Raw genomic sequence first — 15,665 nt, forward strand, 5'->3', positions numbered from 1 at the left:
GAATAGGTAAACCTTCTGGATTATTAATTAACCCTCATTTTATTACAAATAAAATTTGCTGTCATGTCAATGGCATTAAAACATTTATCTAAACTAATTAAATAATTTCTCAGAACAGAAAATCCCTTCTTACCTGCTGTCTCCAAGAAAATATATTTTGCCATATTTATAAAATTTGTCCTCCACGTACTTAGTTGAAACCTTCACTGGAACTCTAGAACCACAGCATTGTACTAGAGTGTTATTTCTCCAAATTCAGGAGGCTTTACAAACACCTCTGAAGCCTGTTTACCATACATATTCCAGACTCCACCTCTTGGAGATCATGCCTCAGTAGGTCCTGGATCAAGGAATCTGCATTTGTAACAAGCTCTTAAGTGATTTGGTGTCAGGCGGTCAGGTTATGAGGAGGACCCATGTAACTTAGCTCACCTGTACCTAGGTGTTCTCAGTTACGAAACCAGGTAAGAGTAACATGATCATCAGGTTATTATGAAAGTTGTAGAAGAGAGCTTGCCATTGATTAAGCACTCAATAAATGCTAGTTTTTATCCTAAGTGACCATCTCATTCACAAGGTGACTCCCACGTGTGGAAATGAGGGAGTGTACATCAGCACGAGGGCACTGTGGTATTTCACAAAGATTTTGTTCATTTTGCTAAGAGGACGAAAATGAAGACCGTTCATTAACTCAATATGTTAACACATTCCTGTTCATACATGCACTGGTTGTAACATCAAAATTGTGTTAACTTCTTTTTCTTCTGTTTCAATGTGGCTTTATTTAGGGTAATGAATGATCTGTTTTCCAGAAGTTTCAAACTTTCCATTAATTGTTTCTCTATATAGAGGATACAGTACTTTCATTATAAACTGTGGCTAAAAATACTGGAGACTCAATGAGGGTCCTGTAATATGTTGTAGAGTTTGCAAAATTCAGACCTGTATTTTTCTCAAACTAAAACATCTAACATATATAACTGAGGATCAGTCACTATGAAAGCAACGAGTATTACAAAAAATGTTTAGTTTTCAATTACGCTAGAACAAGTAACATATGGGAAACTCATATTTGAAAATTACTTGAATTTTGATTAGTAAAGATTCTTAACTGAGAAAAAGTAAGTTTTTAATTTTTCATTTAAATTGATTTGCCAATTTATAAAATAATAGAGAAATTTAAGAGTTGTATCACATTTTACTTTGAACCCCTTTTTTAGTATAAAATATCATATTATCCTGTATTCCTGTTATTTATACTATAAAATTCCTTTGTGCATTCTGGGAAAAAATTTCTGAACTTGTTAAAAAAGATTGCCAGCAAAGTTCGGATACCAGTTGTTTTTTTTTTAATTATTAAAAGTTAAAACTTACAGATTTTAAAAACTTAGAACTTGTACCAGTCATTTCTTTAAAAAAATTATTACAAGTTAAAACTTACAGATTTTAAAAACTTAGAACTTGGGCCTTTTAATATGTTAATAAAAAGCACTCTGTGAGGATTTAAATTGATGTGTTTTATAAAAACAAGTCATATTTTTCAAGCTAAGATTCTCATTTTATCCCAATTGCTGTTGACTGCGTCCCCATCACCCCGTCAGGGAACTGCCCCCTCTCTTTCTCTACCGGTAAGATAACATTGTTCACAGCTACCTAACTAAAACACTTCCTGCAAAGTTAAAACGGGGACACATTTATGAAAGTACTCTGAAGTGATCAAAGCTCTTGGAATCGTTTTTGTAAGAATGCCAGCATCTTTTTGGAACTTCTCAGTCAATCATTTGTTCAAACCAAGTGTGAACAAGGAGATGAGGCTCTTTGGAGGAAGCATGGAACTTCTGTTAGAGTCCAACCCTCTCTCTGTAGTCATGAGAACAATAGTTAGAAGTGCAGCTTATAACAGGTTGGTACAGTGATTGTTAAGACACATTAAAAATATACTCCTAGAGAGTAATGAATGGAGTCAATGTCATCTTTGCTCCTGGGTTCTTGAGAGGGGGCACAAGGGTACTGCAGTGCTGATATGCTAACTCTGGTCCTGCTCTCTCCTATGCTGCCCGGGCTGCAGGTCTCACTCGATCGGGTAAGCAATGCCTCTAGGGCCCTACCGGCCCCTTGCGGCTCCCTTCCTTCCCAGAACCCACTGCTTTCTTCACACCGTGGGTGTTTCTCAGCCAAAACACTGGGTCTCTTTTCCTGAGTGTGTTCGTGCCCAGGGAGTCACAGAGCGTAGGGCATCTAATGTGTTTGAATTTATTTAAGCATATCGTTATCTCACTTCTGAATCATTTATACCAGCTTTCACTTGCTGAGCAGTCTCTTAGGAATACCTTCCTACATTCTCAGTTCTTCCCGCGTTGGCAGAGGTCCTCAGAACTGAAAGGCGAAAAAAGGAAAAGCAGAAGTTGAGAGATAGATGCTTTTATGAGACTTGTAAAGGTACAATCGAGAAACAGGAAATTATTTTCTCTAGATTGTTGTGTTTTTCTGAACGTCTTGTAACGGTTATGGGGATGGTTCACCTTCAACTTTCTGTACCTTCTGAAGTTGAAGAGGGAAAAGGTTACCAGAGCACCACACACATTCAAAAGTGTGCAATTTCCAGTTAAACCCTCCTTTAGCTGGAATCTTACTATATACTTTGGGGAGAGGTGGTGGATTTTTTTCTTAAGAATACTGCCTGTATTTAAAGGGATGAATAGATTGATAATGCTGATGGATTTCTTTTAGTAATTTCCTTTTTAAATATAATTTCTGGGGAAATATTTGCCTATATTTTCAAAGCGGAGTGGTTTCTAAGTAAGACCATAAGTACTCCCTGAATTTCTTTGTCCTTTTCTTTCTGAGTTCTAGTAAAGTACTGCCAATACTGGTGACCTCAGTGATGTTGTTGGGGAAGGGTGAGGCGTGTGATCCCTTCCTGTTAGCTTCTTGGGAGGAGAGACGCAGGGATGGTGTTGGAAGGTGTGATGGGGGAGCGCTGTCGCAGGACATGGACCCATACACGTAGGGCTTCCTCCCTCAGCCCAGCCTGGTTTCTGAGTGGAACTCACAAAGGAGTCACAGTTGATCCATCAGAGGGAAGATGAGCCAGCCATAGGATCAGTAGAGTGAGGAGGCTGGAACTCTTACAATTCTCAGAAATGTACAGATGTCCTAGAATGGATGCGGAGGTCCCTGCTGCCGGTGGGACTGTGTGGATTACAGTAGCCTGCTATGTGTTTCCTTGAATGTCTTAAGTGAACTACCTATATTCCTCTGGAGAGTTTCTCTACAACAGAATGATTAGCTTTTACCTGCCTTTGTGCCTTCCTAGGTACAGCTCTTCCTCTCTCCCTGAAAGAAGAAAGAAGGGAAGGGAGTGGGAGTTGAACCTGGGGAGGATGTCCACGGGCTGCTGGGCACACCTGGAAAAACCAGACATTCTCCTCAGATTTCCTGGCCTACCGGGAACCCACAGGAAGTAAAATAACACCCAACTTGGACAGTGTACTCTTCCTTTATAATCTTGAAAGCTGGATGGGCTGGCCCATCCTACCCAGCGAAAACAAATGTCATCTTGGTGGGGCGGGCAAGGAATACTTCTGACAGTTGAAATTGCTGTTTTAGAACTGGGAATAGGGAGTTTCTCATGTACTTATGTTGTGCTATCTTCTTTTTTCTTTCTTTTTTTTTTTCTTTTAATCTGCTTTTGCCCTGAAGCTACTCCATTCGCCATTCCATAAGTATGCCTGCTATGAGGTAATGTGTGTATAAATTACTTTATATAATATCAATGCAGAATGTGTATGTATGAAGTATTACTTTTTATTGATAGTTACTTTGCGGAGCTCCCCCCCCCCCCCAGTAGGAAAGGAAATGCATTGACCTTACTGACCCAAAGACCTTACTGTCTTTCCCGACAGCCTTCAGGAGAAAAGCTAGACAGTTCTGTGGAAGTAGGGTGTAATGGGCTTCAGCTTCTTAAGTCCAGTGTCTCCTGATTTGTGTGACCTGAGACATGTTACTTACCTAGCTCAATCTCCATTCTCTTACCTGTTGTGTGACACAAAGTAACCTGTGTGACGCACATTCTTAGCTTAGGGCCTGGAGCCACCACACCTCCAAAGGCAGAAATATGTGCCTTATTTCAGCAGAATTAAATGCAAGCCCGGGAGAAGGGTTACACTGAAGGGAACAACAGACTACAGCTGTAGAAAGGATACCACCACGATTTTTTAAGGTAGATGTTAAGGTGAGGTGTCTGTTAGGCAATGAAAATGTTATTAAAATCACTAGCTGGATGAAAACTTCTGAGAAAGACATTTCCCACTTCCGGTTTGTGTAGCTTAGTGAGGCAATCAGATAAAAGCACACAAATAGTAACAAGGTATGGAAGAATGAATGTCAGATTGCAGGGGCCTGGCGGTGGGGGGGGATCCGGAGATGCAGATTGTAGACCAGCTCTGCCAAGGATGAGCTTTGCAGCCTTGGGAAAGACATCTTACTGGTATCAGTATCTTCATGTTTAAAATAAGAAGCTAAAACCAGATTTACTGCTCTTCCCATTGCTCTTGCCCTGGACTTCCGTTGTGGGGGATATGGAGTGGGGGAGGGGGGCCCATGAGCCTTCCAAGACCCTTCCCTGCTTCAGTCCAAACTGTGCCTCTTCTACCTGCTTTATAGTATGTATTGTGGTGTGATGTGTTAGAGAGGGGGTTCGGTTGCTCTAAATGGTTTGAGACCACCACAGCCAAATTCTTTCCAGGGTCATTTGTAGCTGTAGTGATCTGATTAAATCTGAGTGAACAGTTTCTCCCTGTTCTCCAGTACACTGTCTAGTGTAACTGAATTAGAGCAATGTCTGTTTTATTATCCTGAGGATGTTTCTTCCACACTGAGGTTATATGGTTACTTTGGAAATTTTAGCCACCGTATTTGATTTCCCTAATTTGGTGCTAAATAGGGAGCACAGATTCAAGATTACTTAGTCCATCTTTGAATGACTTGCACCCCTTAGCATAAAAACACTCAGATTGAATAGTGCAACCTACAGCTCTGAGCTTCTTTATATGTCATCTTTTTTTTATTAACTAGTTTTTTAAAGATTCTATTTATTTATTTATTTTGTCAGAGAGAGAGAGAACACAAGCAGAGGGAAAAGCAGGATCCCCACTGAGCAAGTAGCCTAATGTGGGATTCAATCCCAGGACATGGGATCACAGCCTGAACCAAAGGCAGACGTTTAACCAACTGTCTGTTAGCTTTTAAGTCTGGGTGTCCAAAGAAGTTCTTGCAAAAAATTAACACAGCTTTGCTTTGTGAATCCATTTAGTGGCTTATGGGTCAAATGTAGTCCTCATAATCTTGCCTGAAACTAACTTAAAAAAATTTTTTTTTTTTCTTACTCATCTAACATATACCCATGAACCCTTCAGCTGAACTGTCTGGCCAGGGCTTGTGTCACTAATCAATGACAGGCAGGCACGTGAGCAGGCTTGCCCATATAAAACCTGCAGTGGAAGTAAGGGGCCAATAAATACATAAACTTCAGTCATTGCGGTAAAAATTCACTAATATTTCATCATGAAACAGCAATAGGAAGGAGGATTACTCATAGAAATTTGACTTCTGCTTGAGTTGTTTACAAGGTGTGGGGTCACCCATGGGCTCTCTGAACTCACCACGGTGAATCCCTACAGGAGAGATGCAGATACCTTTCTGACCATCTGGAGTGTCAGAGTCTCTGGAGGTAGTCTCTAACAAAGCCAAATTCAGTCCAAAACATATTACGGACGTTAGTTTCCTCTTGATAGTATTAGAGCCTGCTTCATTCCACACCATACAAATACCCATCTATTAGAACAGTTCTCCCTTAACAAAATTCCTCTAGGCCATTCGTCCTATTTCATTTCACCTGCACTCAAGAGTGAATAACAGGTGGCTTATCAAATAAGTAACATTCAGTTGAATTATTTGACCTGAAATTGATGGCAATCATTGTTGCTGAAAGCTGACATTGATACAAGATTTAAGATACAGTTTTAGTTCCTTCTTGGCTCCTGTTTCATTAGCTGGATCTGGGGATATTCTTTTTAATGGTGATGATGTCATGAAATCATGTCATGTGGCCAAATCCAGTCCAGGAAACCAAAACGTACTAAAATGAAGCATCTCATTCTTAAGGTAACAAGATGATGTATATAGAGTGTTTATCATAATGAATGAGTCACCAATAAATTGTCGATAGACTGAAAAGATTTTGTAGGTAAGAGAGCAAAGGTGTATCCTCTCCAGGAGGAAGAATAACATGCTCATAACACCATTTTGACCAAGCGTTAGACAAGTAATAGGTATATTTCAACTTAAAATATTGAAAGCATTGACTCCCAGAAACACTACTTCATGGAAATTGACCAAATGATTACTTTTTTTTTTTTCCAAGTGATTACTTTTTAAGGCATGGAAGAGAAAAATTCATGAACCTTTTTTGTTTCCCCCTTGAGTTATTTCTGAAATAAATAACTTCAAAATTCCAAGTGGGAAAATTCTAACATGACATTCTTCAGACAGACTTTCCATTGCTCACCAAAAACAAACAAACAAAAAACAAAACAAAAAATGGGTTGGGAAAAGGAGTGCTACAATAGAAACAGTTAACTAGCAAGTGACAAATTAAGCTATCACTCCTTTGACTCATTGGGAATGATTTCCAGGGCACCTTGGAATTATTACGGCGGTGTCATTAGCAAATGCTGTCCTGTTTATTATAGGAATCTTTTACTTAGAAAATTTCCATGTCAGGTTATGGTTTGTGGCTCTGACCTAGCAGAAAGGAAAACATACTTTAAAAGCATGCTTGTCGTAGGTGGAGAACCGACAGCTGGCTCTGGTGCAGAGATGATGTTTACAGTTGAGAGCAGAAAGCCAGGCAGCTCGGTTGCTAAGACAGCTGGGTCTTTGGAGCTGACCTCTCTTTTTTTGTTATTTTAGGAATTCTCCTACTTTCAAATCATTTGAGGAGAGGGTTGAGACAACTGTCACAAGCCTTAAGGTACAGATGAAGTGAATTTTGTGTCATGGGGTCCTGTGAATCAGGACAGCTTAGTCACTGTGGTGGTTAATTCTGAAGGTGGGACCGCCAGCATTCGGGGCAGCCGGGAAGGCAGTCTGCCCAGAGTCTGTCTTTTTCTTCACATCTGAATCTATCCGTCAGTCAAACTGGTATTGGAGAACGTTGATGGACCCTCACAGAGTTGTTCCCGTAAACCATTCCGGGGTGATCTCTTGTGAACATGAACTGGGATGTGTGTTCACATCTTTGCAGGCTTGAACTCTCTCGGGCTGTCCTCTCCAAAACTGGTATGTGAGAGAGGATTGTGGTTAGGATTGAGGGTATGTGAATTCTGAATTTAGAAGATAAGTGGAGGGTCGCCCACAGCTTATAGACCCTCTGGTTTGCACATGGACTAGCAAAAACGAACTTGGCCCCTGCATTGCGCTGCTTCCCTCCTCCCGTCAGCTACCCCAACCCATTTACTCCATTCCCAGACTGAGCGCAGCACAGCATGGTGATCAAGGAGGGAAAATCAAACTGAGTCACAACGAGCATTCTTTTGCAATAACACATTCAATCCCAGGTTTTCAAATGAAAATATGCCTGTGTCATGGGAGGTGTTAAAAAAAAAAAGAACTTCATATTGGATTTGTCGTTTGAGTGTAGTTGAGTTCATCCACAAAGAAAGAAAGTACAAATAAAATCAGTCTAGTCCCAAAATGCACAGAACTTCTAATGCAGGAAAAGTCTTTGAAATGACTAAGATTATTTTTTTAAAGAGAGCAGTTAAATGGTGACTTACAGAGTCTTGATATTCTTAGCGCTATTTTGTAGACAGTCCGTTTCCGTATTTCCTTATCTGGTAAAATGAAGAACGCAGATGATCTTGAAGCAGAGCAAAAGCGGGTGTGTGCACGTGCCGATCACCCCGCTGCTGCTGAAGGCTCGCCCCCGTGCGCATTCATGAGCCCGCGAGGATGTCGGGTATCCCTCGCTAGGGCTCCCGCGTGCTCTGATTGTGACTTGGAGAGTCTTTCCTCTTAGGGGCGGTTCGTTCATACAGTCTCCTACTTCTGCTTTATCGGGCCTGGGATGTGATGTTTAAGGTGCAAGAATGAGATGATGACTCAGCATTTCCCAGGCCTTGCTTTCATTTACCAACATCATTGCTTATTGAGTATCTGAGGACCCTTAGGAGCCATTGAATTGCCCCCACGTAGAGGGAAAACTTTTCATAAGGAGGGATGCGCAGCGCCTTGAATATTTCTCTTGCTAGAGTATCCAGTTTCAAAAGAAAGGGTTCAGAAAATCCTGGGAGTTAATTTCTCAGCATTTAGTTCTCAGCCTTAGAGAGTGGAGGGAAGATAGATTTTGCTGCTTATTAGACCAGTTCCGACATAGGGGAAGTTGTACTTTTTAGGTTTTCTTTAGAAGAAGGAGATACGAAGAAGCAAAAGAAGAATAAAGAACAACCTATTTCGCTTTGCTTTTAGGAAGCGCTGGTAAGCTCACAGCTCACGTGTCGTTTTAGCCTTTGATCCAGCACTCTGCGCTTCTCCCTTTTCTCTCTTCACTGGGACGGAAGGTGTAGAGCCCGCCTCCGCCTTCAGACATGAACAAAACGAACTCAGCCGACCAGATCCTAGCCTGTGTCAAGACTTCCTGAACATGGATTCAGTGTCTGCATGATTATCCCCTCGGTTTAACAAGACTCACATCCCACCCACCTCCTATGTCACAGCCGATGCCTACTTCCTCTTCTTCTGCCCACCCAGGCAATGGAGAATAAATAGCTAATAATTGTGCTTTGTATAAAACTTCCCACTCACTCAGTCACTGCAAATTCCTCATTCTTTTTCTTTCTCCAGGCTAAATAATAGATGTTTAACCCTTCTTTATATAGTTTATTTGCCGCATAGTTTTTTGTTCTAAATTTTCTTCAAAATTTCTATAACGTTCTTCAATTTTGGGCCCCAGGCTGTTTCCGGCTGACTCACAAGTCAGTCAGGATGAATCAGTAAGGAAATGCCTCACAGGTCTTGTGCTGCGGTTCTATCACACGTTTTAAGCCCAGTTTTTAAAAACATCACTCAAAAGGAATCACATTCATATTGGTATTCTATTAGAAATAATGTTCTGCTGGGAAGGGAAGTCCATTCTTGCCATCTCCTCACACAGTCTGTCACACACCTTGTGGGATTTATACCCAACTGATAGTTCTTCCTTTAGACAACTTGGTTTTCCAGTTCTGTAGACAGCTTGGTTTTCCAGGAAAAATTTTCCATTTCATCACCATTATATAAAATTTAGTCCTGTTTGCCTTGGTCCTCGTAATACATCACTGTCTCACCTGAGGACTCTCAGCTGGTTTCACCTCTGCGCTCAATGAGCATACTTTCTGTTGCCTCTAAAATAAACAAGCATAGCAAGAACCAGCTCCTATGAAACCATAATTTGTTGTGCTTCACCATGTTCCAGTGAATCAGGAACAACTATATCCCTTCCAGCCGTTCTGGTCAGTCAGCCTTCCAGCCATTCTCTGAACCATGTCAAGCAGACCGTAGTTCTAGTGCACCTATTTTTGAAGAATTCTTTGCAGGGCCTGACTTAAAATCTTAAGAAAAAGATAAGATATATTTATTACTTCTTTGTGTCTTCTCAACGAGCCATATTATTATGAGAGATTAGGCAGCCCAACTCAATAATTCAAGTAGAATTCTATGCAACCAACAATCATAGTTTTGGGGATAAAGTGACAAATGCCTGAATGAAGAGCCATAATGAAGGGAAGGGTCCAGAAAAGGTTTATTGTTCACATCTTTCCCGAAGCAACTCCTGACCTCAGTAATTGCTGTGGACAGTCATTCAACTCACGTCCTTAGGAAACCCTTTTATTCCACTCAACCCTCTCGGTTAGAAAACCCCTTCATTGTGCTACCTTTTTTTTTTTTTTTTTGCCAAATTGCTTTATTTTAAAACGATTTACTCTTTTATTTTTCTATTTTGATTTGAGAAAAATCAAGAACTAGGAGAAGAGAAAGCAACAAAGCCCGAAAGAAAACATCAGTGATTGGTATTCACTTGATTCAAAGCTGTGTGTGACTTCTGCTGCAAAACAGAGTGCAAGTACAACAAAGAGGAGAATGGGATCTCTTAATAGAGTAGATTTCATTGAGTTGATCTTGTTTCTCTCCAGAAAGAAATAAACATAGTGAAAAGTCACATAGTTGAAAGCAACCCCTGCTTCCCAGTGCTGGGATTACACAGAGTAGAGGAGGAATCAGTCAGTGCTCAGTGCCCGAGGTCTGCAAATCAAGGCCTGTGGGCCAAATCCAGCTAGCTGGCTATTCTTGAATGGCCTGTAAGCTAAGAATGGTTTTTATATATATTTTTTAAAGATTTTATTTATGTGGCAGAGAAGGAGTGATCACAAGTAGGCAGAGCAGCAGGCAGAGAGAGAGGAGGAAGCAGGCTCCCCGATGTGGGGCTCGATCCCAGGACCATGAGACCTTGGGATGAAGACAGAGGTTTAACCAACTGAGCCATCCAGGCACCCCAGTTTTTATATTTTTTAATGGTTGAAAAAAAATCAAAGGAAGAATGCTATTTTGTGACATGTTAAAATTAAACTACGTGAAATTCAGTGTCCATACATACAGTCTTCTGGAAACACAGCCATGCTCATTCACTTAAGGGTTATTTTTGGCTGCTTTGCACAATGGTTGATTTGAGTATTGAGTGAATCCTAAGCTTAAAATATGTATTATCTGTCACTTTCCAGAATAAGTTTCCTGACCCCAAGCAGAGTAGAAAATTCGAGTTAGGAATTGAATTTAAAGAGGCAGAGAGGGGTTTTAGTGACAATTGGAGAAAAGCATATGCTTGTTTTGGAATGATTTAACTGCTTTTAAAACCTGGTTAGGTTTTATAAAGGGCAGACCAGGCAGTAAGTGGTTATATCCCCTAGCATGAATGGTTCTGTGAGTGATCACTTTGGTGACACCAAGGAGTAGACAGCACTTTGGGAATAGCAGCATTTTCTATTTTGTACCTTTCTTTTCCTCAACATGTTTTTCCATATTGGTAATGGCTAAAGGAAAACCAATGTGATGTTAATAAGACTTGCATTAAACATTAGATATTCTGTTGAAGGACTTTTTGAATAAGGAATTTTCCAAAACATTTTAACAATGTTTCTTAATATATTTCTTATAAATTGATTTCTTCCTGATTTTATTCTTATTACCAATAAAAAGCTGACATAAAGGGAGCCCCCTCAAGCATCATAACTTTGCATTTCAAGTCAGGATAATCTTTTAGGGGCAGCTGCATAGAAAGATGTGAGGTAGCTAGCGCTTAAGATTTGAGGCTTGTCTACCTCTCAGAACAGAGACCAGAAAACATATTCAGTGGAGCTGCTCAGTCTTTTCAAAAGCCATTTGTCAGGGATCCAGATAGCCTTTCTAAGTCCCAGTAGGAAGCCTAAATTGGAGTCACTTAAAGATGTTTATACCCTTTTTAAAAAAAGATTTTATCTATTTGACAGAGATAGAGCGAGAGAGGGAACACAAGCAAGGGGAGTGGGAGAGAGAGAGAAGCAGGCTTCCTCCCAGCGGTAAGCCAGATGTGGTAGGCTTGATCACAGGAACCTGGGATCATGACATCAGCCAAAGGCAGACCCTTAACGACTGAGGCCACCCAGGTGCCCTATACACTTTTTTTTTTTTAAGATTTTATTTATTTATTTGACAGATCACAAGTGGGATAGAGAGAGAGGCAGGCAGAGAGAGGGGCAGAGAGAGGGGAGGAAGCAGGCTCTGCTGTGCAGAGAGCCCGATAGGGGGCTCGATCCCAGGATTCTGCGATCACGACCTGAGCCTAAGGCAGAGGCTTTAACCCGTGGAGCCACCCAGGCGCCCCCTCCCCCATACTTTTTAAGTTGAGAGAATTTATCTAAAATCCGGTTCTGTTTTGATTACATCTGTTCTCAGGGTCATGTGTAGACGAATGCACAGATCCGGATATGCTTCTGAAGGAACTGAGATTTTTAGATGTTAGGAGGAATGAAGAGAGCACCGCTAAAATTGTACCTCATTGAAGTTTTGGGTCTCATCCCAGATCCCAGTATGAATGGCATGCTAACACTCTGCTAAAGGAAACCAACTTCTCTACACCCCTTTACGTTCCCTTTCAAGAAAAAAATTATCCCAGAACTTAAGAGTGCTCGGTCTCACACAAACATTGCAGACCTGATGAACTAACTATGTTTGCACCTCTGCCCTTTCAGACGAAAGTAGGCGGGGCGAACCACGGCGGAGGCAGCTTCGAGGAGGTGCTCAGCTCCACAGCGCACGCCAGCGCGCAGAGCTCGGGGGGCGGGCCCCGGCGGGCCGAGGAGGAGGAGCTGCAGTGCTAGGCCCGCCCCCTGCGGCCGCCGCGGAGCCCCGGCCCCGCCCAGCGTGCAGGCGGCTGGGCCGACCAAAATCCCGCCCGGAAAAGCCCGCGCCTTGATGTTCTTCAAATGGCCCCTCCACGGAGTTTAATAAAATGATTTCCATTTTGTATTTGTGTTAATGATAGACCACGTGACCATCACAGTCCGTATCCGTAGATTGTCATAATTTAAAATGTCCCCACTCGAGCAGGTGGGGACAACAATTGATTATTACCCTTGTCTTTGTGTAATGATTCGGCGTATATTTTCCAATCTTGTAGCTATTAATGATCGGTTTTGGTTTTCGCTTGGATTCTTTTATGTTGTGCATGTCTTTGAAGGCTTAGAGTGAACCCTTCCAGTTCGGTCAGGTGGGTGGGATGGAGTTTTTTCTGACCTTCCAAAGCAAGCCGGTGGGCTCACTGCAAATTTCATCAAACTGCTTGTGATCGCCCTCACTGGCATCAATTATGTATGTTTGTTTAAGCAATTAAAATGATCTGTTTTAATGAAGACTTTGAATTCTTTTTTTTTTTTAAGATTTTATTTATTTATTTGACAGACAGAGATCACAAGCAGGCAGAGAGAGAGAGGAGAAAGCAGGCTCCCCGCTGAGCAGAGAGCCCAACGCGGGGCTCGATCCCAGGACCCCGAGATCATGACCTGAGCCGAAGGCAGAGGCTCAACCCACTGAGCCACCCAGGCGCCCCAAGACTTTGAATTCTTAATTTCTTTATATCTTAAGGGCTGGTAATGACTTTAGGATGGTAGCTATGAATCTGCAGATGCTATTTTATTTTATAATTTTAAGATTTTATTTGAGAGAGAGCACGAGCAGGAGGAGGGGCAGAAGGAGAGGGAAAAGCAGATTCCTCGCTGAACAGGGAGCCAGAATCCAAGCTGGGGTCCTGCCCCTCTGTAGTGCTATTTTAAATCAACGTCTACTGCTAACTTGGTGAACATTAAAATGTGTTAAGTAATTACAACCTCAGCGACCCTACCGATTCTAAAATTCTATCTACCTAGAGTAGTAAACTTGGGTTAGGGAGATCTGAAAGGGGATGGTCAGAAAATAGGAGAAACCGAGTTCTGCTTCCCCTTCCATTTTTCAAATTGCCCACCATGAAGGAGAAAAGCCTCATATTAATACAATCAGATTTCTGCAGGAATTTTTACCTTCCACAACATTCGCTTCTCTTTTCTTCTAAATGGCGCCATACATTTGTTACTAGGTAGCAGACACACATCCTATAGATGCAATTTTTAAATGAACACAGAATTGACCCATTAACTTAAAATAGCAGTTTGATATATGTATATTATATAGCATATATAATATAATATGCTAGCTTTTATTCATGGTTTAATAAAGCCAGTCTGAAAAATTCTATTCAGATTAATGGAGCAGGACAATCCGCACATCTAACAGAAAATCAAGCTAGTTCAAAGCCACATAATCTCTGAGGCTTGTAATCTTAACAGAGACAGGTATGGGGCTATAATCTTGAACCAGAGTGGACAACAAAGTCTTGCCAGTGGGATCACTGGCATTCTCCCTAATTTAACCTTCCAGCATGTTGCTTGAAGCCAAACCCTGTCCAGCAGGTTTGTAATTTGCTCACCCACTGCTGCATGTGGCTGTCAAGCTCTGTGCTTAGTTTGGCTTTGCCTAGTGTGTTTAAAATGGTCACCTTGCAGAAACTCGCTTCTTGGCCATGTTCTTTTTGACTGCACTGTATTAGAAAAAGCAGTTACGTTGCTCTACACAAGTATCTTCATTCACCAACCAATTTCTGCTGAGAGAAGTCTCACCTGAAAACATAGTATTAACAATGGACAGAGAATCAAGATAATTCGTGTTCGTGTCTCAAAGCTTCAAATACGTTTTAGCCTCTCATTTCAAACCAGTCTTCAAAACTTTGAATTGCATCAGTTTTATAAAAACTGTATTTGTGTCAGCTCTATTAATTGAAAGGGGTTTTATTATTATTATTATTCACTCTAATCTGGGAGATAAGGGACCATGACATGAGTACTCTTTCGTCATACAGTGTGTGAAGCAGTCCATCACTCCAGTCGTCAGTAGGTGGGTGGTCTTAGCATAGACATTTCAGTTCCTCACTGTCTAATCCCCAGAGCTGCTTGTTTCTCCCTTACTTTGCCTGTGTGAGCTCCTCCTGACTTGACTTTCCCCAGGTTCTCCTATTGTGTCCCGCTGGGCTCAGTTCACATGCAGTAATTTAAAGTGTTCCCACAAGTGCTAAAGGTATTTGCACACCATGGGCTTAACCATTTACAAAAAATCACAAGGACTTCAGGTCAACAACATGTATACAAAATTTTATCACAACCTCCCAAAATTATATCACAACCCCAATAACCTAGAATTCCAATATGAATTGTGATTACAAAATAAACGGGCTTAAAAAAAAAAAGTAAGCATTTCTGTAATGTAACCATTTGCCACTTTTTAAATAGTGTTGCTTGATGGTAAATACTCATAAATTTATGCTTCAACTTTATCTGACAACTTCCTTCTCATGAGGACTATGACTCTGGTAGGTCATGGCAGCAAAGCAATCTGCCTCTTACTCTGAATTACACATCTTCTTACAAAGTTGCTCTTGAGCCACAGAGAACAAAACAAACTGCATGCTTTATCACAGAACGTCTTGACAAACCATGCCATTCACGGTGGCCAACATGAAGAGGAAACACGGGAAGTCTAAGCTGCTGCTCAGTCGGTGTTCCCTGTTCCAGAGTTACCCGTCGGGCCCGGAAGGCAGCTGCACTTTACTGCAGAATGGTGCATAAGGTGGTTGTGAACTTGAACTGCAACACCCCCTCTTGCTTATTATCAAATCCAAGTGGGGGCAGGTGCAGGGAAGAGGACGCTGCAGGCGGGTGAAGAAGTGATTTTCACACGAAATGTAAAAAAATGACTTCAAACCTGGTAGTTGGATACAATTTCAAACTAATATTTGGTAACGTCTTATGGTTATTCGATAATCTCTAAGAATGGTAAAATTCTTTATTCTACACGTCTGACTTTTTAGTTCATACCATGAAGTATATGTATCAAGGCAGTAAAAATAAGATAATCCTAAATCCCCTGCGGGAATCATCCCAGTCTCACTTAGAATATGAAGACTGGCAAACCACGTAAGTAAAACTGTGGGGTACAGAGGCTGCTTT

General features: G+C 41.3%; 1 protein-coding gene across 6 annotated transcripts in view; it reads left to right on the forward strand.

Annotated features, from left to right (window-relative positions):
• Positions 1 to 12,983, forward strand: part of TPD52L1 (TPD52 like 1) — a 96,948-nt gene extending 83,965 nt beyond the window's left edge. The window contains exons 5-8 of one of the 6 annotated variants that reach the window (XM_059399131.1): positions 2,069 to 2,083; positions 3,703 to 3,741; positions 6,973 to 7,033; positions 12,324 to 12,983. In XM_059399131.1, coding sequence (XP_059255114.1) covers positions 2,069 to 2,083; positions 3,703 to 3,741; positions 6,973 to 7,033; positions 12,324 to 12,452 — 244 coding nt within the window. In that variant the 3' untranslated portion in view covers positions 12,453 to 12,983. The remainder of the gene's footprint in view (positions 1 to 2,068; positions 2,084 to 3,702; positions 3,742 to 6,972; positions 7,034 to 12,323) is intronic. The other 5 variants (XM_059399132.1, XM_059399134.1, XM_059399133.1 and 2 more) reach the window with 5 other exon arrangements.
• Positions 12,984 to 15,665: the final 2,682 nt, after the last annotated feature.

This window comes from Mustela nigripes, chromosome 5 (genome assembly GCF_022355385.1).
Source record: "Mustela nigripes isolate SB6536 chromosome 5, MUSNIG.SB6536, whole genome shotgun sequence".
NCBI classification, from domain to species: domain Eukaryota; kingdom Metazoa; phylum Chordata; class Mammalia; order Carnivora; family Mustelidae; genus Mustela; species Mustela nigripes.